Raw genomic sequence first — 20,802 nt, forward strand, 5'->3', positions numbered from 1 at the left:
GAGGCTCGGCAGGCAGGCACAGAGCCACGCCGAGACACGGCGTCGACCCAGCGGGTCTGACTCGTCCTGCTCGGCAAGACCCCCAGGACCCCGGCCCGCCGGCGATGCAGCTCCTGCCCCTCTCCTCCTCATCCTCCTCGCCGTGCCCCTGACGGGTGCCCTCGCCCCTCGCCCACCGCCACAGCCCCAAACTCACCCACGGAGCAGCCGGGAAGACGGTGATGGAGCAAGGTCAGTGGAACAGGTTTCTCCTCCCGGGTCCCTGGAGCAGGCGTCCTTCCCCGCGCCGGCCGGGGACTGGCAGAGGTGCTGACAGCAGCTCTCGTTAGCTCAGTTATTGCGTGGGGCCGAGGGCTCTCAGCTCTGCAGGGAGCAGCTTGGATGGGGCCACAGCCACCCTCTGCATCTCCTCATCCCTCCCCAGGTGGGCACCCGTGCTGCTCAGCCTCTCCTCCCCTCGTGGTGCTCCGAAACACCACCGGGGGCAGGGGGGATGACGTGTTTGGGGGGGGGGCTTGGCTGTGCGGGGGATGCTGGGGGGTTTGGGGGCAGCAGCCCAGGCTGACCCCAGTGCTGTGGCCCACAGCCACCCCTGGGTGCTGGCACACCAGCCCAGCAGCCCATGCCAGGCTCAGGGGTTGTTTGTGGCAGTGGAGAAGAGCCAGGCTAGGGATTTATCACAGCCTAAAATGCAGCATCCAGGCCAGCTGCCAGGATCCTTCCTCTGCCCTGCTTGGGCCCTTTGTTGGAGCTCTGGTGTGCTCCTGGGTGCCAGCTGATGGCACAGCACACCAGGGATGGGGAAATGCAGGGGCTGACCATCCCACCATGGATGTGTGTCCAAAATGCAGCCAGAGAGCCTGGGGGCTGCATCCTTCCTGGGGGAGCGGGTACAGGAAATGGTCCCCAGTGCCAGCTCTGGGCTTTGCTGTGGCACGGCCAGACCAGCCAGGCTCTGCCATGCCCCACCAGTGAGATAATGGATGGGGAACAAAAAGAGGGTGTAGCAGCAGGATCTGTCCCCAGGATCTCCTGTGAGGGCAAAACCATCCTTGGGTGAGAGCAGCTCCGTGCTCAGCCCCATGCCCCCTGTGTCCTGCTGCACCCTGACCTGGGGTGGGCTGCAGCCTCACCAGAGCTGGGGAGGGCACTCAGGAGAAATCCAGCCCCACCAGAGCTTAAATGCTTGTGTAGGACCTTACTGTCAGGGTTGAGGTGGTTTCCAAGCTGGATCACCCCAGCACTCCTGTGCTTGCTGCCTGCAGTTGTGTGGTCCAGCCTCTGCTTGGTGTCTCTTCTGGTGACAGCTGTTCCTGGTCCCTTTGGGACCTTCAGGGCTGGGTGGCTTTGCTGGCTTTAGAGAGCACTGCTGAGCTGGAGCACGGAGTCCTGCAGCAGGAAAATACCATTGTTGTTAAAGTGCATCCTAAAAGATTAAAGATCGGGGAAAAGGAGCAGGGGAAGGTTGTCCCTGTCCCTCTGAAAAAGTGGGAGGCTGGGAGATAAATGAAGAAAACTCAAATCACCACCTGCTCTTGGAGCCATCCCTGGGCCCAGGCTGGCACCAGCTGGGGGTCACACAGCCCCCCCATTGTCTTTGCCTCCCACTTTCCTCCTGCTGAAGCACCCGGGGCGGCATGTCCAGGACATCTGTCCTGCAGCACCAGGGTTTGTCCCTGACAACCCCCATACCAAGGAGCTGTGTTGGTGTTCTCCCACTACAGAGGGTTTCCCACCCCCTTTGCACCCACTGTCACCCTCGTTGTTCCCTGCTGAGCTGACCCCTCATCCAGGGGATGTGCAGGGCTGCTCGGGGACCTCAGCCCAGCACAGAGCCAGCTCCATCCCTGGGGCTGGAGTTCAGACCTCCTAAAAGATAGTACCCCATAGCTTGGGCATCCCCACCGGTGGTTTCATGTCCGTGACAGAGGAGCTTGGGTGTCATTGGGGTTCCAGGGGTGTTCAGCAGGTGGGGACAGAAATCAGGTGGTGCCAGTGCTTCAACCACACTGCTTCCCAGCAGCACCCTCAGTGCTCAGTGAGGTGAATCCAGACCAATGCCACATACCTGACCAGAGCCACATCCTCACCCCAACTCAGTCCCCTGCTACGAGCCCTTAAATCCCTCCCTCTCTTGGTGTTGTTGGAGAAGGAGCCTGGGAGAAGACATCTGGCTTTTCCAGCTCCACACAACCCCATAGCTCCCTCTGACCCCTTATCCCCCAGCCCACCCACTCTGAGTGCAAAGGGGCTCTGGGAGGTTGTCCCAGCAGGGGTAAATCCTGACATGCTTCTGCACAAGCAGCTCTGTACCCCTGCTGAGGGTGGAAAAGGTCATTGCAGCCACAACCCCACAGTGACAGAGCAAACCCAAGCCCCAGCCCCACACCAAGCCCCAAGGGAGGTGCTGCCCTGCTCCTGACCCTCAGGTGGTGGCAGGCAGGGATTTTAGCTTAATGCCCAGGAGGGAACATCTCCTGACCCTGCATCAGAGATGCCCCACACCTTGCTCTGCTTCCCCCAGGGATGCTCAGGGCATCCCCATGCTCCTCCAGCTACCCCAGCTGAGAGCAAGACAGGGAGATGGGTACTAGGGGGCTCACTCCAGTCCTGAGGCACTTGGTGGCAGAATCCATGGCATCACTGGTATTTTGCAAACACTTACAAATTGCATGAACCAGCTGTAGAAAATAATTTACCTTGCCAATACCTAAATCCATCATTAAAAGAAAACAACACTCCATTTCTCCCACTTTCCTGGCCCACTCAGCAGACTCCAGGGAGGACACACTTCACCAGTTCCATCTTGCTGATTTCGGGGCATTTTGATCTTGGAAAAAGCCACAGAAGGTCCCAAAAGCTGTTGCAAAGCCCCTGCAAAGGGTTGCATCCAACCTGGGTGGATGTGCTGGGCTGCAGGGTGCAAGGCTGAGCAACCCAGAGGGTGCTGGGGGATCCTGCACTGAGCCCACCTCTGCTCCTGCCATCCCACTCAGCCATCAGGCCAGGAAGTGAATCCCTGGTGGGATGGGCAGGAAATAGTTAAGCAAGTGGAGTGTAATGGCCTTCCCCAGCCTGGCAGGTCCTGGACCCCAAAGTCACCCTCCAGTGTGGGCACCATGGCCATTGCCAGCTCTAGGTGAGGATGCTCCAGGCAGGGCTGAGGATGAGGTGCTTCTGCTCAAGGAAGGTACCTCCTCGTGGTCCTCTATGCCCATAGGACCTTCCTGGTGTCTCATTGGTGATGTCCCTTCTCAGTTTCCATGCCAATCCCAGGGAAGCAGCCCTATCTCCCCCGGGGACAGCCACCAGTACCCAGCAGGGAAGCTGCAATGCTCACTCAGTGCCCACCAGCCCCATCTCCAACACCACCCCCAATCATCCCCAAAAACCTCCCCTGCCTTCTGCCTCCTCCAGACTGCAGTCCAGGGGCCCAACCAGCTCCTAAGACAGAAGCACCCAAGTGACAGCAGGTGCCAGCACAGCCCCCTTGCAGCAGCCACACAAGGGTAAGACCGGGGCCTGTGAACCAGCATCGCTTTGGAGAGCAACGCTCCCCCAGCCAAGGAGCTGGGGCCATCCAGCTCCAGGGTGGTGTCCATGCGACAGCAGGAGCCCTGGCACTGCCCCTCGGCCTCTCTCTGCTCCCTGCCCACCTCCTCCTGCACCATCACGGACCAGGAAATACACCCAGGGGACTGGTTTTGCTGGGAAGCCCAATTTAAGGCAGGCACGGGGTGGTTTGTTGTCCATGACTTGAGGTGCTAAGGGACAAGTGTCCCCAGGACATGTGTGTCCACCTGCAGCAAGGTGTCCACAGGACCCATGGCCACTGGCAGGTGCTGGGGATGCTGTTTGGCAGTGCTGGGTTGGGGAAACCTGCTCCTGGCTGGGTTTCTGTTTGGGAGGGTATTTAAGGGTGTTCTCTAGGGTGTGCCAGCCCTGGCCTCCACCCTGCTTTCACAAGTGCCCTCTCTGAAAGGAGCTTGTTGTTCTCAGCTGTGAAGCAGATGCAATTAGCACCAGTGAGGTTCCCCAGGCAGCCCAGGCTGCTGATGGGCAGAGCAGCCGTGGAGCCTGGCTGTGCTGGGGACCTGGGGACAGCCACGTCCCCTCTCCGTGGCCAGAGTGAGCAGAGTCCAGCTCCATCCCCAGTCCAGTGAGATGCAGCAGCCCAGATGGGCAGGGGAACTGGAAATCAGGGGACAACTCCTGGGCTGAGGGATTTGAACACCTTGTCTTGCTAAGGACTGGAAATGAAGGACCAAACTTAAAGCCAAGCAACCCAGTGGGTTCTGGTGCCTCTGACAGCCACAGGCAGTGCTCCTCACCGCACCTGGGGCAACCATGGCCCTGAGCCCATCTCCTGGGCTCTGCAATGCTGTGTTGATGTCATGGCTCAGTTTTGGTCTCTCCCTGAAGTCGTGGGGGTGACTGCGTTGATCTCAGGGCTTGGCAATCCCAAGCAGCATTTTTGGTTTTGGTTTTACCTTTGCCAGGATTCATCCCACACCACAGCACCTGGGTCCATCATGTCAGCAAAACTCTTCACCAGATCTTTGGAGGAAAGAGAAGTTAGGAGAAGGGATCTCTGTCAGCATCAGCACAACATCAACAACAGCTTGGGTGCTCCTAAAGAAAAAGGCAAAGTCAGGGAGCCCCCAACACCCACCCCATCCCAGTGCCCAGCCAGAAAAAGCTCTGGTAGGTGCCAAGGCAATAGATCTGCTTCTCCCTGTCACCTACTGGGTAAACTGGCCCCATCACACCGGGGTGACAGCAATGCACATCAGGGTGAACTGGTCCCCTCCCCTGTCTAGCAGGGAAGAAGGGAAAATTCATTCCCAGGGGAATTGCAACCAGCAGCTGATTCCTGGCGGGCAGCCCCTGCTCTGCTGGTTATCCCCAGAGGGAGAGCAGGGACTGGGGTGCCAAAGGCAGAGAGATTGGAGGAAATCTCACACGTGCACCAGGAAGGGGGTGAATTCAGCCCCTGTGACCTCACCTGAACGCCAGCCTCAGGTGACAGGTCCTGCCGGCACAGGACTTGGTGTTCATCCCTCTGCCTCTCCACATCCCGGCTGCTCGGCAGATCCAGCGGGTCCCATCCTGCTCTCCCGGTCCCGGCAGAGGGAGCTGTGATATCAGCCCAGGCTCAGCTCTGCCCTCTGGGACCGCAGCCCCGGGCTCTGGAACGGGACCAAACCAAACAGTGCTGGGGCCGCAGCCTTGCTGAGTCAGCACATCTGATCGCTCGCCCTTTTGCCTGCAAATCAAGCCGAGAGTTACGCAGAACTTTTAATTTCAAATATAAAGGCACTTTTAGCTCTTAAAAAAAAAAAAAAAATCACTCTCAAAAGCTCCTTCTCAGTTTGCATCCATGCAGAAAGATCTCAGATCTCTGGTGCCACGGTGGGGTTTAGCTGATGCTGGAGCATCCCTGAGGCTGGGACCCTCCCCACCTCCCCTGGTGGGACTTCAGCCTCTTGGATGGGCAGGACAGAGCCACCTCGCAGAGTGTTTGGTGCTTGCAAAGGGTATTTCTTGCTGCAAAGGGTATTTCTCTTCCCCTTTACCCACACACCCTCAGGGCACCCACAGGCAGGGAGCAGCACAGCCTCACACCAAACAAATCCCCATCTCCCCAGCAGCCCCCACGGAAGGGACAAGTGTGGTCCAGACCCCTGCCAGCCCCAGGGGGAGTGCACAAGGAGTCACTGTGCTGGGCTCATTCCTTATCATTTCCATCCCTGAGGTAAGGCTGGGAAAGCAGGACTTGGAACATTTCTCTGATCTGGTACTTTGCACCCCAGCCTGGACAAGTGACATCAGTACCCCAAGGCAATGGGCTGCTGACTCTTTCCCATTGGGACTGTCATTGCCCAGCTCCTCATCCCACTGCTGAACCCCAGAAACCCTTCTGGCACCCCGGAGCTGCCTGTAGATCACGTATATAAAACGGTGAAGTGGAGGTAGGAGCTGAGGGCTCAGGAAGCAAGTGATGCAGGAGACGGATGGGTCTGTGCAGGACACCTGATGCTGAGGTTCAGAGCTGTGTTTTGGGCTCTGATGTATCACAAATGCTTGGAAGCAGCTCTGGGCTGCAGCCCAGTGCTACACTCAGTCCTGGGAAGCTTCTGGAGGCAAAAATCAAGGTCCTTCACACAAATCACTGATGCAGCTCAGTGTCCTGGAGAGATGGGACAGAACTGCTGCCTCCGTGGGACAGACATTTAACCACTGGACTCAACTACCAACACGTTCAAAGCACCATTTCACTCTCCAGACCCCACAGACTGGACTCATGGACCTGCTGGCTAAAGTCAAGGCTGGCACATCTCATGCAGAACCACCCCTAAGCCACGGCAATCAAAATTCCCTTCCAAAAATACAGCATCAAACAGTGCAACCAAGAACCACGACTCCCCATCCCCCTGCTCCTCCAGCCCAACCCCCAAATCAACCACTTGCTCAAGAAAAAAATGGATTGTAATTATTTATTTTGGGTCCCTTTGAAAATACCAGCAAGATTCTCCTTCCTTTCATGGCTTGGTGTGGTCTCTCAGCCCAGGACAGCCCACCAAGGTGTGCAACACACTTCTTCCTCCAGCGAGCAGGAGACCATTGTCCCTTCCGGGCTGGCAGGCTGGAGCTGCCTGGTCCATCTCAGCAGTTGTTCTTCCATCCCCAGTACCTCCTGGGAGCATTGCAGAGATGGGGAGCAGAGCAAGGGAGCAGGAGGGCAGTCCAGAGGGAGCAGTGGGGTGGCTGGAGCTCTCAGCTGCTCCATGGGAGTCTCTGGCTTGTGTTTTCTGGCAACTTAGAACTGCGTTTGTTACTTGATCATTAAAAAAAAAAAAAAAATAAAATGCTGCTGCTGCTATCTGCAAAAGGAAAGAGAAAAATCTGTCAAGCACCCTGAGGGCCCAAGGCTGAAGCTGTACCAAAAGCTGGGAACACCAGCAAGAAGCACACAGATCATTTGAAGGCTGGGAAGTGTGACCAAGACAGAATGTCAGGGGATGTGACAGTGGGGACACCCACACTGATGCCATCCCTTCCCCTCTATGGCAGGCACATGGTCCTCCAAACCACACCAACCAAGCCCTAGAAACACCAGAAAACAGCAACAACTCCAACCCAGATCATGCAGTCTCCAAAGGTCTGAGTAAGGTCTCAAGCACCTGGGGAAGGATTCCCAGTGCCACTGGGCACGGCCGTCACCCTGCTCCCACCACCAACTGTGGCTGATTTCCTAACACCTTCAAAAGGTGAAGAGTCAAGACAAGCCTGAGTGTGGTTGAAAATCCCAGCTACAGGGACTCAGAAGAATCAGACCACAGAGCAGTCTGCATTCATATAGGTTATGAAACAAAACAAGGGATTCACGTCCTGCCCAGCCACGTTAGGGCTGTTGAGTAATGACCCAATGCTATTGCCACCTCTCCAAACTCTCAATGTTTCCACACGAGCAGGAATTTGCCCACACAGAGAAGCACTGAGGTTACCTGGACTCCTACTCTTCCAAGCGGGCTGAAAACAAGACCTTACATTATCCACATCTCCACTGCTGAAGGGTTTAATCTCTCAGAGGGCTCATCTCTTACTTACAGTTCAGTGTCTACAATGACATCTGGCTTCTCCAGAGTTTGTCGTCTCCTCTGGATGGCATCCACAATCTTTTTCCTGGGGCCCAACGGGATATTGATGCTCTTCAGGTCATTGTCTGAACATAGCATGAGGGCCTCCAAGTCAATCTTTTCCTTCTTCAGGATGGAAATGAACTCAAACATGTGCAGGGAAGCCAGGAAAGTCTCCAAGGGGCTGGTGTCGGGTTCATCATCGTCATCCAAGCCCAGCTCCACCTCATCCCAGGGCAGCTCCTCCGCGTTCCTCTCCTGCAGGCTGTTGGCACTGCCAATGCTGTCGTTGAGACTTGGCGAGCGCTGCAGGCGGCTCCGCAGTTTGACCCCGACCCCAGGGGGATTCTCCTCCCCCGGGGTGCCCGCGTCCTCCCTCCCGATCCCAAAGAGCCCGCTGCTGACGTAGTTACGCCGGAACACCATGGTGCCCAGCCCGGGGCGGTTGAACAAGGAGTCGTGGCCGGAATCGGTGCTGACTTCCGAGTGGGCCGAGTCCACGTGCAAACCCGGGTCGCTTATGGCACGGGAGACGGTGTCCTCATCCGTGAGAAACATGTCCCTGATGTTACGCCGAGTCCACTCCTTGGGGCTGGCGTAGGTGCCCTGCTTCACGAACATGACATCGTTCCCCAGCTGCAGCCCTGACAGGGACCTCATGCTTTTCCTCCCATCCTCGTAGATCTTGAACGTCCCGTCCACCTGCTTCTTCTTCTCCAGCTTCTTTTGGATCTTTGTCTTTCCCTTGGCTGTGCCGTGGATGGTGGCTTGAGAGTATGGCAGGGAAGTCACCATAGACATGTGCTGGAACTTCTTGCTCAAGGTGCTGCTCGAGTAGCTGGAGAAGCTCATGGTATCCGAGTTATCCGACATCTCCTTCCTGTACCGTTTCTCCATCCTTTCATGGTGTTTCTTCTGCAGCTTCACGCAGTCCTTGATCCTCCTCTCCGCGTCCCGAAAGGCCTTGTCCTTCAGCTTGCTCACCAGCTTGGGGTTGAGGCTGCTCTGCTTGGCAGCGATGGAGTCCAGGTACCTCACACACTCCATGTGCCCCTTCATGGCTGCCATGTCCAGCGGGGTGTGGTAGTCATTGTCCAGGCACCAGATGTTGGCCCCAAAAGAGATGAGGAAGGAAAGGCAGTTCAGGTGGCCATTGGCTGCAGCCAGGTGGAGAGGAGTGTTCCCCCAGATGTCACATTTGTCTGGATCACCCCTAGACAGTGAGGAAAATAAACAGTTAGTGTGCAGGCAGGGCTGAGGGACCTTGCTGAGCTATTCCCAGTTGTGCTGAGGACTGGGAACTGTTGCCTCCCAGTGAACTGGGAGCTTGGGAACTGTTTCCTCCTTGAAATCTGCAGCTGCACACCTCTGGCCCAACAGCTTAATTTTAAGGGTGTCTTCTGATGGGATGTGGAATTCCACTGAAGTGGAATTGTGTGCCTGACATGCAAGTCTGAGTATTCTTGTGGCTCGAATTCAGCTCTCAGGAGATAATATTCTTGCATCAAACTGATTTTTGGAAGCAGGCAAGCCAGGTTCTGAATAGCCCACAACTGAGATATGGAGCTGATTCTAGCTCAGCCCTTAAACTTGTTATAAAATTTCAAACCTCAAGCATCCCATTAATTTCTAGCCCAAATCAATCATCATATCTTGGCATCATACAGATTCTGTGGAGAGACATCCCAAAATGCCTCTCCATACATCACATCCCGTGTGGGTCACCATGGGGTCCCACCATGAGACAGCCATTCAGCACCACTGGTTCTGAAAGCTGCACCTTCCCACCCTTCCGTGCATTGGTGCTGGGGGGGACCCCGGGCACAAGAGGACACACTGCTGGTAGAGAACAAGAGTAAATTTGCTGGCACTGGCCTCGGGGCTGGGGTTTTGTGGGGGTTTTTGCTGTCCCACACTCGGTTTCGATTGCAGGGCTGGAAGCACATTGGTATTAGCACAGCTCGAGAATCCAGTTTCAGAGAAAGTGGAGATTAGGTTTCTGCACTCCCCAAGAGCTGGGCACTCAGCTAACACCACCAGCATCTCTTCTCACCACGCCAGACCCTACCCCCAGGGGGGATCCTACAGGGCACAACCACTTCCCCATATCTCCTGCCTCCCGTGAGGGGATGCAGACAGACCTAGGATTGCCGGGAAGTCTGTCCTGACGTTCCTCTGGGAGCTGCTGAAACAGGAGCTGGTTCACACCCCTGCTGGCACCATCCTTCCCCCGAGCTGTGTGCTAATGCCACACAGCCAGCAGCAGTATCTGTCAACAAGGCTCTCTCCCTTCCTGCACATGGCGAAGGCAAAGCCTTTTATTAAGGATGGGCAGCTCCACCACCCTCAGGAGCAACTCCCCAGCTCTGCCAGAGCTCTGGCTCAGCACAGCTCCTGCCCATTTCTGCAATGCCCTTCAATGAGCTCTAAAAGGAACCCAGCCTTGTCCCTCTGACACCTCAGCTCCAGGTTCTGGTGACACCTGGAATCTGGAAGGCACCTGCACGCTTGGGACCTTCAGCCCGTGTTACTTCTTGCTGATTCAGGAGCTGTGTTGACAAGAGCTGGGAGCAGCAGAGCCCAGAATCTCCTCCCAGATCCCACATGCCCTGTACTTGCCTTCACTTGAAAGAGTCTGAAAACTACTTCAGAGAAAGAGCACAGAGATCACAGAAGCTGAGGGACTTCTTTCCCCTTCCAGCTTCACATCTGCCCATGCACAAGACCCAACAACACCCTCACCCAGCACCTCAGCTCCCTGCTGCCCACTCTGGACACAGCTGCTCAGGGACCAGTGGAGCTGGATCAGAGCCACCCAGCCAGGGGGGTGTCCAGTTCACCATCCTCAGGCTTTAGTGACATCTCAGCTTTGCAATACCAAAAATGAAATGGTTCAGCAAAAGGCAGAAGCAATGAAGAAAACCTCCACAGGTTAAGCTGGAGATTATTTGGACCCAAAGTGCCAGCCCCCTGGGCTGTCTTTCCCCAGAGCTGCTCTGAAGTGTGCTCAGCTTTCCCCTTGAGGGAGCCTCAGCTGCAGCTCCAACATGCACATCTTTTTTTACAAAATTTGTAGAAACTTGGTAAGCACGACCTCGAGCCTGCTGGCAAATTCAGCAAGTTAGTCAAAAGGTTCAAAACTGTGCAAGGGCCCAAAAGACCCACAAACCCTACAGCACTTCCATATAGAGCCTTCCACATCTTTCATAAAAAGGCTTCAAAGGTGGGTGTGAGGGAAGAGAAGGGAGGGAAATCACAGGATTGAGGAGCCATAAAGAGGAAGAAGCTGCCAGTAGCCTGGTAATGCTATTTCCAGGAGTGGTAACTCCCCAGCCCTCACTTCTACCCTCGTAGTGACATGTCCAAGCTGGGAAATTCATGGGGAGGATAAATATTTGATGAATTGCAAGAGAGGAGTAAATTATTAATGGAGCTGGCTTAAAGAGCCAGTGAAACTGGAACTGCTGGGGCTGGTGGTGAGACTCTGGCGTGTGAAGGGTTGTTGGTTTGTTTACATGTGCTCTGTATGGCACATGGGTGCCCAGCATGTGTGGGCAGAGGAGCCAGAGCACCAGGAAGGTCCCAACATGGACGTGGACTCATGATTTGGGCAGTGACTTAGCAGGGGACTCACCAGAAATATTCTTGCTCCCTGAGCCATGTGTGTGGATGCTTGATCCCTAAAGATCTCAGAGCCCAGGCTCATGACTCTCTGGTTTGGGTGTCAAAGAGCAAAGCCAGGGAGGTCTGGAGGGCTTCAGATTTGAAGTTCTACTTTCCTCATGCTTTTTTACCACCTTGGAGAATAAGTGAGGGGCAAGGCCATCCAAACCAGCTTTCCCCAGACATTTCCACTGCCTAGTACCAAAGGTATTTGGGCAAAATCAGATCTCTAGGTCCCTTTGTCCTATAAATGCCTGCTGCAGGCACTAAAAATTCAGCAGAAGGAAAGAACAGCAGCTTGCAAAGTAGAGGTGTTTGATCCAGTGCAGATAATAAACATGAGGCCCTGCCTCTGGCAGGTGGCTGTCCCAGCAAAACTTCACCTCCAGGGCTCCACATATGAGGAGATGCTGACTGCAGGGTCCACTAAGTGGGAACATATTTTAATAACAGGTGGGAAGTGTAGCACTTCTCAACTTCAAAGCGTTTTCGAGTGCTGAGTCAACTCCTGTAATAATCATTATTAAAAATGCTGTAATTGAGCCCCTTAGGTGGACGTTTGCATCTCCTGAGTCATTGCATTTGCACCAGGACACTCACACTCACTCCCTTCCTGCCGGTTTTTCCCCCTCCGCTTCTCCCATAGCATCCCAATTAGCCAGGGAATCCAGCAGCTCTGACATATCCTTCCTTGGCTGCACGAGGGAAGTTCCTCTGATAGCAATGGGCTGGCTCACCCCTGGCTCATGGGTGTGCATGAAGGATCCGGGCCTTGGACCAGGAGCCAGCTGAGTGCAAGGTACCCCTGGCTCCCATAAAAGGTTTTGGGGTTTTTTTTTTGGATATGGGAAGAGGGAAAAATAATTTATAACTTTAGGAAAAAAACCAACCAACTTCAGCATAATTGGTCATGGCAATGACCCAAGCAAAGCCTAGAAAGAAGCAGAAAAGATGAGATTTGAAGCCAGAGCAGAGCCTTGGGTCCTTGCCAAGGGGGTGGTAGGTCAAGGACTTTTCTCCAAGTCTGGATCCCTAAAAATCCAGCACCAGATGCTGCAGGTTAGGTTCATCTCAGTGTTTTTTTGCTCTTGTAGCAGCAAAACCCTAGGCTAGCAGCTGATGTCACTGGTGATCACTGCAGCAGCAGTGCCTGGGGGGATGACTCCCAGCTCAGCACTTCCCCATGCCCAGAGCTCACCTGGCTCCAAGGTGCCGGAAGCAACAGAGCTGCAACACTGCTCCAGCTTGCTCCTTCACCTTCCCAGCAGGTCATCACCCAGGGAAGGTCCTCACCAACACGGCCACACTGCTCCTGGCACCCACGTAGCCACCAGCCCTGTGGTGTGCAGAGGATGCACATCACCTTCACGTGCCTTGCTGCAACCCCCACTGTCCAGCCAGGCTGATGTCAGGAGCCATCTCATCCTCTCCAGCCCACTGCTCAGCCTCCTGCACCCCTCTGACATTAACATCCAAAGCATCTGTGACCCTCAGCTTTCTAAGAAGGGAAACTGAGGCACGCCTCAGCACAGAACCACCAGGTGGCAAAGCTGACTGAGAACCCACCCAGCAGAAGGACACATCCTGGCTTCTCCTGTGCTCCACTCCAAGGCAAACAAGTTCTGGCTGTTCCCAGCTGAGGCCCCCAGGCCCCTGGTTAACTGGAGCTGGACTGATGCCCACCACTGCCACAGCAGCTCATAACGAGCCAGGATGAAGAATGAGCTCCCAAGAGCTGCAGTGCTAAATGCCAGCCAGCCCGCCTTTGCCCAGCCAGCACCTTAATTGAGTTTGCTTCTCTCACTGGGGCCCAGCAAGGAGGAAGAAAAAGGCTTTTTGTGTTGCAGACAAGAAGGATGAGCCACTGATGACCCCTCCATACCAAACCCTCCCTCTTTGTCCCCACACGGAGGTGGCACAGGGGCACAGACACATCCCCAGCTGCTAGATGGAGTGATGAGCCTGCTCTGTGGGAGCTCAGGCAGCAAACTTTCCTCAAGGATCCCACAAGGCACTTCTCAGACTTTCTTCCTCCCTACTCCACACCTGCTGAACACTCAGGTCTATCAATGAGGCTCCTTCACGGGTGACAGAGCCCAGGCAATCCCAAATGTCCATCAGCCTGGCCTACCATGGGGCATGACCATCAGAGCCCCCAGCAGCCCCCTCCCACAACCCTGCTGTCCCACTGGGACATCCCATAACAGCCTGGACCCAATCTCCCAGCTTGTCTGGGCACCAGTAGCACCATCCAGCACTGGCAGGGAGGATTCAGTGTTCCCTGCTGCCCCAAGACTCCCCCATCACCCACTGTGCATCCCCCCAGAGCCTCATCCAGCTCCCACAGACCCCAACACCGATTCCCTCAGCCCCACATGCAGCCAGCCCAGCCCCAAAGCCCCAGCCCCCCCAGACACTGCTCTGTGCCACAGTCCCACATGCAGACAAGGAATATTTTGATAGCAGAGGCCAGACAGAAATTTTGGCATACTCAGGGGTCCTCCTTCCCTCCCAGTAGTCCCAGTGCAGGTGTAGTGGTAACATATCCAATACAGCACTGAGTTTCATCTCTGAACAAGACTTGAACACCTTTGCACATAGAATCACAGGCTGGTTCAGGTTGGAATGAACCTTAAAGATCATCCAGTTCCAACCCTCTGCATGGACAGGGACACTTCCCTCTAGGTCACATCATCCTAAGCAGTAGCAGAAAATTACAGAGTCTGCCCATGGGCTCTCCTGGGTCCTGCATGATTCCATAAAATCATAGAAAGTTTCCCCCAGCTCTGGCAGCCCTGTCCCCAGGCTGAGGCTTTTTTGCCTCTCACAGACCCAGACCAGGGAGCAGAGGTCCAAACCCAGCTGAGCTGCAGGCAAAGAGACTTCACTGAGCTCTGCATGGCCCTGAGCAAAGAGCTGACCCAGGGAGATGGATGCACAAACACATCCTGCAGCCCCACAGACAAGCTCTCTGCTCCACCATCCATCACAGAAAGGGCACTGGGCTTTTGCCAGGCTATTTTCCCTGTCAGGAACAAATGTGTAGTAGGCTGTTAATTAAACAGCAGCCAAGCTGCACTCAAAATACGATTGTGCTCACGAGGACCTTTCAGATCACTATGGATATATAAAAAGGGGCCCTCTCCATGGCAAAGCAGCTTTGGGTTTTGTGGAGAGGCAGAAACTGGTGCCCAGTGGGGCTGGGGGTGTCCTGCCATGTGGGATGGCAGCATAAGGAGAGACAAAATGAGACAGAGATATAGTCAGATGAACACCCCACAGCAGAGTCCTTTCAGACTGACTTTTTTGGCTATCAAAGGGTCTTTGAAACCATTTCTAACTTTGAGGTCTCACCCTCAGAGCTCCTGCCCTTGTCTCTCCAGCCTTGATTTCCCCCCAGAGAAAACTCAGAGCAGGTTCCTGCTGGGCACAGACTCTCCTGGGAGGCGCAGAAGTAGTCCCACAGCCCCCACCCAGGGGAGCATTTTGGGCCCCCCATCCCAGGAGCACCTCGGGATGCACCACTCAGAGCAATTTCTCACTCTCTCCCCTCTGGACTCTGAAGTCATCTTGTCCTGAGCACACTCCTGTTCCGCCAGGCACTCAAGGACTTCTCAGAATAACTGTACACAGCCTTTCTGACCTCTGGATCTGGGAAGAAAATGTTTTACAATGGAAGGATGGCACTGTGTGGGGGACCTCTGCCTGTAAGTACAGCTGGCCAGGGCCAGGGGAGCTGGCAGAAGGTTTTATAGAAGCAGATCAGAGTCTCAGGAGGTGCTGTGAGCCCAAGAACAGGCACAGCAGAGACAGGGGGTCCAAGAGCTGTAAACACAGCCTGAGATGGACACAGAAAACCCCTGGCTGGGACCTGACAGCCCCACTGAGCCCACACCCAATGTGGAACAGCAGAGCCCTTCCCAGGAGGCACATCCAGGCCTCCAAGCCCAGCACTGTGCCTCAGGATTGCAAAGCAGCAAATCAGAATCAGTGGCACCAGCAATCTGGCAGCACGAGGCAGAGGTACCCACACCTTGGGTCCTTCAGATGAGGTGCTCAGAACAGCCAGGTGGGAAAAGCCTCAGGACATGTTCCTTCAAGAGGCTGGGAAGAACAGGAGAGCCACTGCTGCTCAAGAAGGAGCTACTTATGGCAGTTCTTCCTTTGGCACAGACATTCTTGATCAGTTCCCCAACACCAGGATGCAGAGCCCTCCAGCCTCCTCGATCCCATTCCCCTTCCTCCACCACATCCACACCAGAGACCCTCAGAACTGGCAGCCCCAGGGTGAGTGACTGAGGGACATCAGCACCGAGCAGCACCCATGGGGAAGCCAAGGGCTCAAATAAATCTTCTCTTGGGGAACCTGCTCCTTAACTTCCAGCTCCTGACTGCCCTGGGATCACGTATTCAGACCTCACTTTGGGTAAAACAGCAGAGTGTCAGCTCCTGCCAGCTGGCACAGCACACAACTCTCTGTACAGGCATTTTTCAGGACAGAAAGAGCAGTTTTCTTCTCTGCCCCCTCATTTAAAAGGGTGGGGTTTGTGTCAGTGACCCGAGGTGCTACGTTTGTCTTTAGAGGACCCAAATGCAAAAGCCCTTGCAAGGGGGGACCCAGATCCACTTGGGCAGGCAGGGTTTGGGACAGGAGCAGAACCACGGGGTGGTTATAGGGTCAGAGGAGCTGGGAAAACACAGAGCAGTCCTCAGGAGCATTTAATGAAGCTCAAAACACCCCAAGGAGAAAAAAGCAAGAGGAGAAGATGGGGGGTGAGGGGGAGGATGTTCTGGACAGAAGCCATCAGTCTGTGGGGCACCTGCACCCACACTGACCTGTGAGGGGGGGGAAGAAAGGGGGAAAGAGGGGGCCCTGGGTCCTCTGTCCCCCAGGTCCAGCCCCGTGGGTTGGTCAGTGCTCACCCTCTGCTGACGATGAGGCGCAGGGCATCCAGGTTGCCATGGTAGGCAGCCCATAGGGTCGGGGTCATGCCATCCTCATCTGGGGAGTTCAGGTCCTTCTTGGTGGCTTCCTTCAGGAGGTCCAGGTAGCCATCCCGGGCCGCTCGGTGGTACTGGTCGTTCATGGTGCGGAGGGGTCCCTGGGTGAGCGCATGGGTGCCCGGGGGGGCTCAAAGGATGGGCATGGAGGTGGGGAAGGGGGGAGCTGGCAGGAGGGCCCAGCTGGGCTCACACAGCTCCACCTTACAGCTCCGCAGCTCAGGACACCTGAGAAGTCCTGGCTGGGGAGGCAGGAGCTCCTCCAGCACAGCCAGCCCGGCTCTCCAGCGCTTCCCTGGGTCCTAAGCATCCTCCTGCCCGGAGAGCTCCTCGCAGGGAACCCCTCACACCGGCTCCTCGGCACATTAAAAGCTCCAGTGAAGCAGCGTGGCTGTGCCGGGCACAGGGTCACACGCTGACACCTCGCCAGGTCTGCAAGTCCCCCCAAATGGATCAGGCTGGCAGAATGGCTCCCGGGGCCCTATCCTGCCCCATCCTGCATGCCCCTTGCTGTAGCTGCCCCACCTGGAGTGAGGGTCAGCAGCACCCAGAGGAGGAAGGGGGAGTGATGGATCAGGAGCCCCCACTGCCTCCACTCCCAGCCCCATCAGAGCAGGGACCTGGAGGGGGCTTCCTGCTCCATGCAGAGATGGACACAACAGTTTGGGGGATTCCAGATTTGTCCCTGATTCCAGAGCTACACGAGGGGTGTCCATAGCTCAGTTTTTCCTGTTAAGGAAGCCCATACATATATATATATACATATAAACACAGACACACATACAGATATATATGCAGAGTGTCATCCAGAAGACAACAGCAGACCCAGAAACCATCCCTGTCCCCCAGGCCCCTGCTTTCTAGGGAACTGCACAACAAACCAAACAACAGGAATCCCCAGTAACCTGCAGTAATTCTTACAAGCTGGAAAAATTCCCTTCCTCATTCCTCCTTCCTCTTTGGAGGGCAAAAAAAAACAAAAAAAACCCAAAACCAAACAACTTTAAACCAAGCCTGCTCCTGCTTGTAGCTCAGTACTTGCACCATGATGTGCCCAAGGGCCAGTGTCTTTTATTCTGACATGAATTTCTGGCTGCAATGAGCCCTGTGGGAGCTGGGTGGCCCCAGGCAATGCCTCCAGCTCCGGATTCCTGTCCCCTGGGCACCCTCTGCTGTCCGGAGAGCTCGGGCCCATCCTGGGTGCTGGCCAAAGGATGAGGCTCTCAGGGCACATTGCACCCAATGGTCAATTGTATCCCTCGAGATCGGCTGTCACAGAGGGTGAATTCCCTGCTCTCCTCTTGTTTTGTGTGTCCTGGCTCTAGGGATGGAGATCTCGAGGGAGGGACCCTTTATCTGCCACCACAGTCCTGTGGGGCAGAGGGGGCTTGGAGAGGGGGAAGGCAGACCCTGCAGATGGGCGAGAAAAGAGAGTGGGAAAGATGGGGAAAGAGTGGAAAAATGAAGAAAAGCAGGCAAAGAGAGTGAGAAAAATGAGAATAGGTGTGGAAAGAGAGTGGAAAAAATGAGGAAAGGCTGAAAAACAGTAGCAGAGAGGGCTGGAGGGTAACGAGCAGCAAGGAAAACAAAAACCAAGACACAAAAACAAAAACCAGAGAAACACAGCTTGGTTTTGTGAGCCCCAAGACAGCAAGGGGGCCCAAAAGCAGTCTGAGGTGCACCCATGCAAGGTGCAGTGATTAACCCCTGGGTGACCACCACAGAGTCACCGTTCCAGCTGCCTGGGACACCCGTAAGGCAGCAGAGGGAGGGTCTGACCCCCCACCCATCCGTTCACTCACATCTGCTCAGCCTCCCTGGATGAGTCCTGATGATGGAATGCTGTAAATGCTGAGGTATTTGGCACTGGGATCCTTCCAGATGAAAAGCAGAGCAGTAACGTCTGCAATTCATTATTGAGGCTATTTAATGATTCTTGTTTTATTACTAATTAAGCTGGTTTTACGGTATGGTGGCTGCCAAGGGAAACTGGGAGCACAGCCTAAGGGAATAAATGCTCTCCACTCTATGCTGGCTGTTAATGAGGATAAATCAGTGCACTGAGCCCAGGAGGACTCTGAACTTTTGGCTTCTGCAAAACATCACCACTATCAGCTCAGATTTACCACCTCAGGAACCTGGGCTTCTCCAGGGAAAGGCTCCAGACTGGGAAAAGCTCACCCACTCCCCCAAAAGAGGAATTCCAAAGGGTCAGCAGCGGCCAGGCAGGGCTGACCCAGTACTGCTGGTGGGAGCCAGCTGGTGGCAGCACGGGAAAGACAAATCCCTGGGATGCAGAGGAAATTCTGAGCTGTCCTTCACCATCCCACCATGGTGCCCCAGTGGTGCAAGAAAGAGCAGTCAGGAATGGGACTGAGAAATGTGCAGCAAAGTGCCCCCTCTCTGGGCTTGCCCCAGAAGAGACAAGCAACAGGGACATCTCCAAAGCAGGCGTGCTCACAAAGGAATAAAACTTGTCCCCATCCAGTGTCCTGTGTCCCCCTGTCTCCCCCACCAAAATAAAACAGCTGGGGTGAAAGTGCTTGAGCAAAAGCTCTCCCTTTGTCTGGCAAATCCCACACACACCCACCATGGTTTGTAACACCACTTCCTGAGGTGCCTGAAATTCCTGAGGGCCAGGGGAAGGCGATCCCACCCTAAAGTCAAAGGCAAAGTGCGTCAGCAAAGGACAACACGGGTTCCAGTCCCCAAATCCTGCCCCATTCTGGTACCAGTACTTCCTCGTTGTTGGCACCAAGCGTGGGAAAAGGCTGAGCTGCCTTTAGCACTGAATAGATATACATACAAATGCAAACTTCTTCTTTTTCCTCAAAACCATGACAGGAGTAGAGCATACTGGTGGGAATGGGCCGAGGTGAGGCACAGTATTTACTGTGCTCAGTTAACCAGAAAGCCAAGCCCAAAATCATCAGCAAAGATAAATTCATCACCTAAATCAGTTCTCTCTTTAGGGAAGAGACCTCTTGCCTGCAGGTGGATGGGTTTGATGGGGTGGCTTTGATCCATGGTGACCATGACCCTGTGACCGAGCGGTCCATGCCACGGTCCATGCTTAGCAGTGTTGTCATCTCATGCCCTCCCCAGGTCAATAACCCTGATCTCCTCATCTCTCTCCTGCTTCCCCAAAATCAGCTATTGCATAAAATGGATCACGTGAGTTTCCCTGAGAAGCCCATGAAGCCCTGCTGCCGGCTCCAGACATGGTATAAATCCCAGATATCCCAAGGGGTACAAATTCTTTGGCTGACCAAGCTGCAGTGACGAAGAAACTTCTCCAGCAGCCTGGCAAGAGCAGAGATTTGGATTCCAGGCAGCAGAGCAGGTTGGTGGAATGGTTTTGTCTGACAAGTTAATTTGCTTTGCGTTGAGAACCAATGACGTCCCAAGCTTGGCAGAGACAAGGGGCTTTAGAGGGAGTGACAGCGGAAATAGCTCACATCCTTCTTGCAAGGACAGGTATAAATCATGATGTGATGGACCAAAGACTCCTGGAGTTTTCTCACCTTTCGGTGGCCTCTTCCTCAGACAGGAAGTACAACATTTTCTCAAAATGTTTAGTGGTAGATATTTAGAAATCAAACAACATTGGCCTCTTGCCCCAGGATATTTGATCCTGTGGGTGCTTTTCTGGTGTTTTTCCAATATCTTGCACCAATGAACATCTAAACATTGTGTTCCAAATTGGGCATATGCTTTGTCAAACTGACCTGGGACCTCCCCAAGCAAAAGTATCTTGAGCAAGAGCACAGCTCTCAGGGAACCGGGAAGAGAAAGATTGAAAATGAGCTCATCCCTCATTCTGCATTCCTTGTCTCAGCCTTCCCCATACCACTGATACGTTCTCTCCTCTTCATCACATGTCCTGCTTTGGTCCAGCCCTGGGCTATTCAAAATGAAGTGACGCCTCCCATTCATGGGGCTCTCCTCCCAACAGCATTAACCCTCAGCTAAGGCATTACCTGAACCATGTCTGCAGAGCCCGTGCGGAAGGACAGCGAGATCAGACACCCCAACTCCAGCATGGGCTGTGGACACAAGGATGACAAAGCCAACCTGGCTTCGAGCCAGATCGTGTCCTTCAGCCACCAGCCTCACCAGCCCCACTCCACTCCTGCCTCCAAGGAAGTATGGAAGAAGGGCGGCCGCATGTTCTCCATCCTGCTGGCCGTGCACTTGGCCCTGCTGGCCTGCACGCTGGTGAGCAGTGGGGCTTTTGAGAAGATTGCTGTGCATGATTATGATGTCTTCTTCCTCCTGACTGTCATGATGCTGATAGTCATCGTCTGGATCATCTTCTACCTCGCCGGCACCTCCCGCTGCCCAGATGCCATCCTCTGCAGAGACTCCCATGCTGGGCCCATCTGGCTGAGAGGTAGGAGCTCTGAAAGGGCTGGGGCTGGAGGTGAGGTGGCAGGGTGGGCACTTCATGGAGACATCAGTTATTACAAGGGAAACAGCAACCGTCTGGGCTACAGAC

General features: G+C 54.7%; 2 protein-coding genes and 1 long non-coding RNA gene across 9 annotated transcripts in view; 1 reads left to right on the plus strand and 2 right to left on the minus strand.

Moving 5' to 3' along the window:
• The window catches only part of OTOP2 (otopetrin 2), a 26,585-nt gene continuing 5,783 nt past the window's right edge, over positions 1-20,802 (plus strand). Inside the window, exons 1-3 of one of the 4 annotated variants that reach the window (XM_071763798.1) lie at positions 1-231; positions 19,458-19,647; positions 20,202-20,697. In XM_071763798.1, the coding sequence (XP_071619899.1) occupies positions 20,292-20,697 (406 nt within the window). In that variant the 5' untranslated portion in view covers positions 1-231; positions 19,458-19,647; positions 20,202-20,291. Of the gene's footprint in view, positions 232-19,457; positions 20,698-20,802 lie in introns of all 4 variants that reach the window. The other 3 variants (XM_071763797.1, XM_071763800.1, XM_071763799.1) reach the window with 3 other exon arrangements.
• Positions 1,192-5,249, minus strand: LOC139805611 (uncharacterized). The gene is made up of 3 exons (XR_011729909.1): positions 5,006-5,249; positions 4,491-4,632; positions 1,192-1,389 (listed from the first exon to the last, which is right to left on the minus strand). It is a non-coding gene; the product is annotated as an uncharacterized lncRNA (long non-coding RNA).
• Positions 6,484-20,802, minus strand: part of USH1G (USH1 protein network component sans) — a 17,407-nt gene continuing 3,088 nt past the window's right edge. Inside the window, exons 1-3 of one of the 4 annotated variants that reach the window (XM_071763804.1) lie at positions 18,107-19,495; positions 7,612-8,853; positions 6,484-6,884 (exon numbers count right to left, since the gene is read on the minus strand). In XM_071763804.1, coding sequence (XP_071619905.1) covers positions 6,881-6,884; positions 7,612-8,853; positions 18,107-18,108 — 1,248 coding nt within the window. In that variant the 5' untranslated portion in view covers positions 18,109-19,495 and the 3' untranslated portion in view covers positions 6,484-6,880. Of the gene's footprint in view, positions 6,885-7,607; positions 8,854-16,226; positions 19,496-20,802 lie in introns of those variants that run through there. The other 3 variants (XM_071763801.1, XM_071763802.1, XM_071763805.1) reach the window with 3 other exon arrangements.

Source organism: Heliangelus exortis, chromosome 20 (genome assembly GCF_036169615.1).
Source record: "Heliangelus exortis chromosome 20, bHelExo1.hap1, whole genome shotgun sequence".
NCBI lineage: Eukaryota > Metazoa > Chordata > Aves > Apodiformes > Trochilidae > Heliangelus > Heliangelus exortis.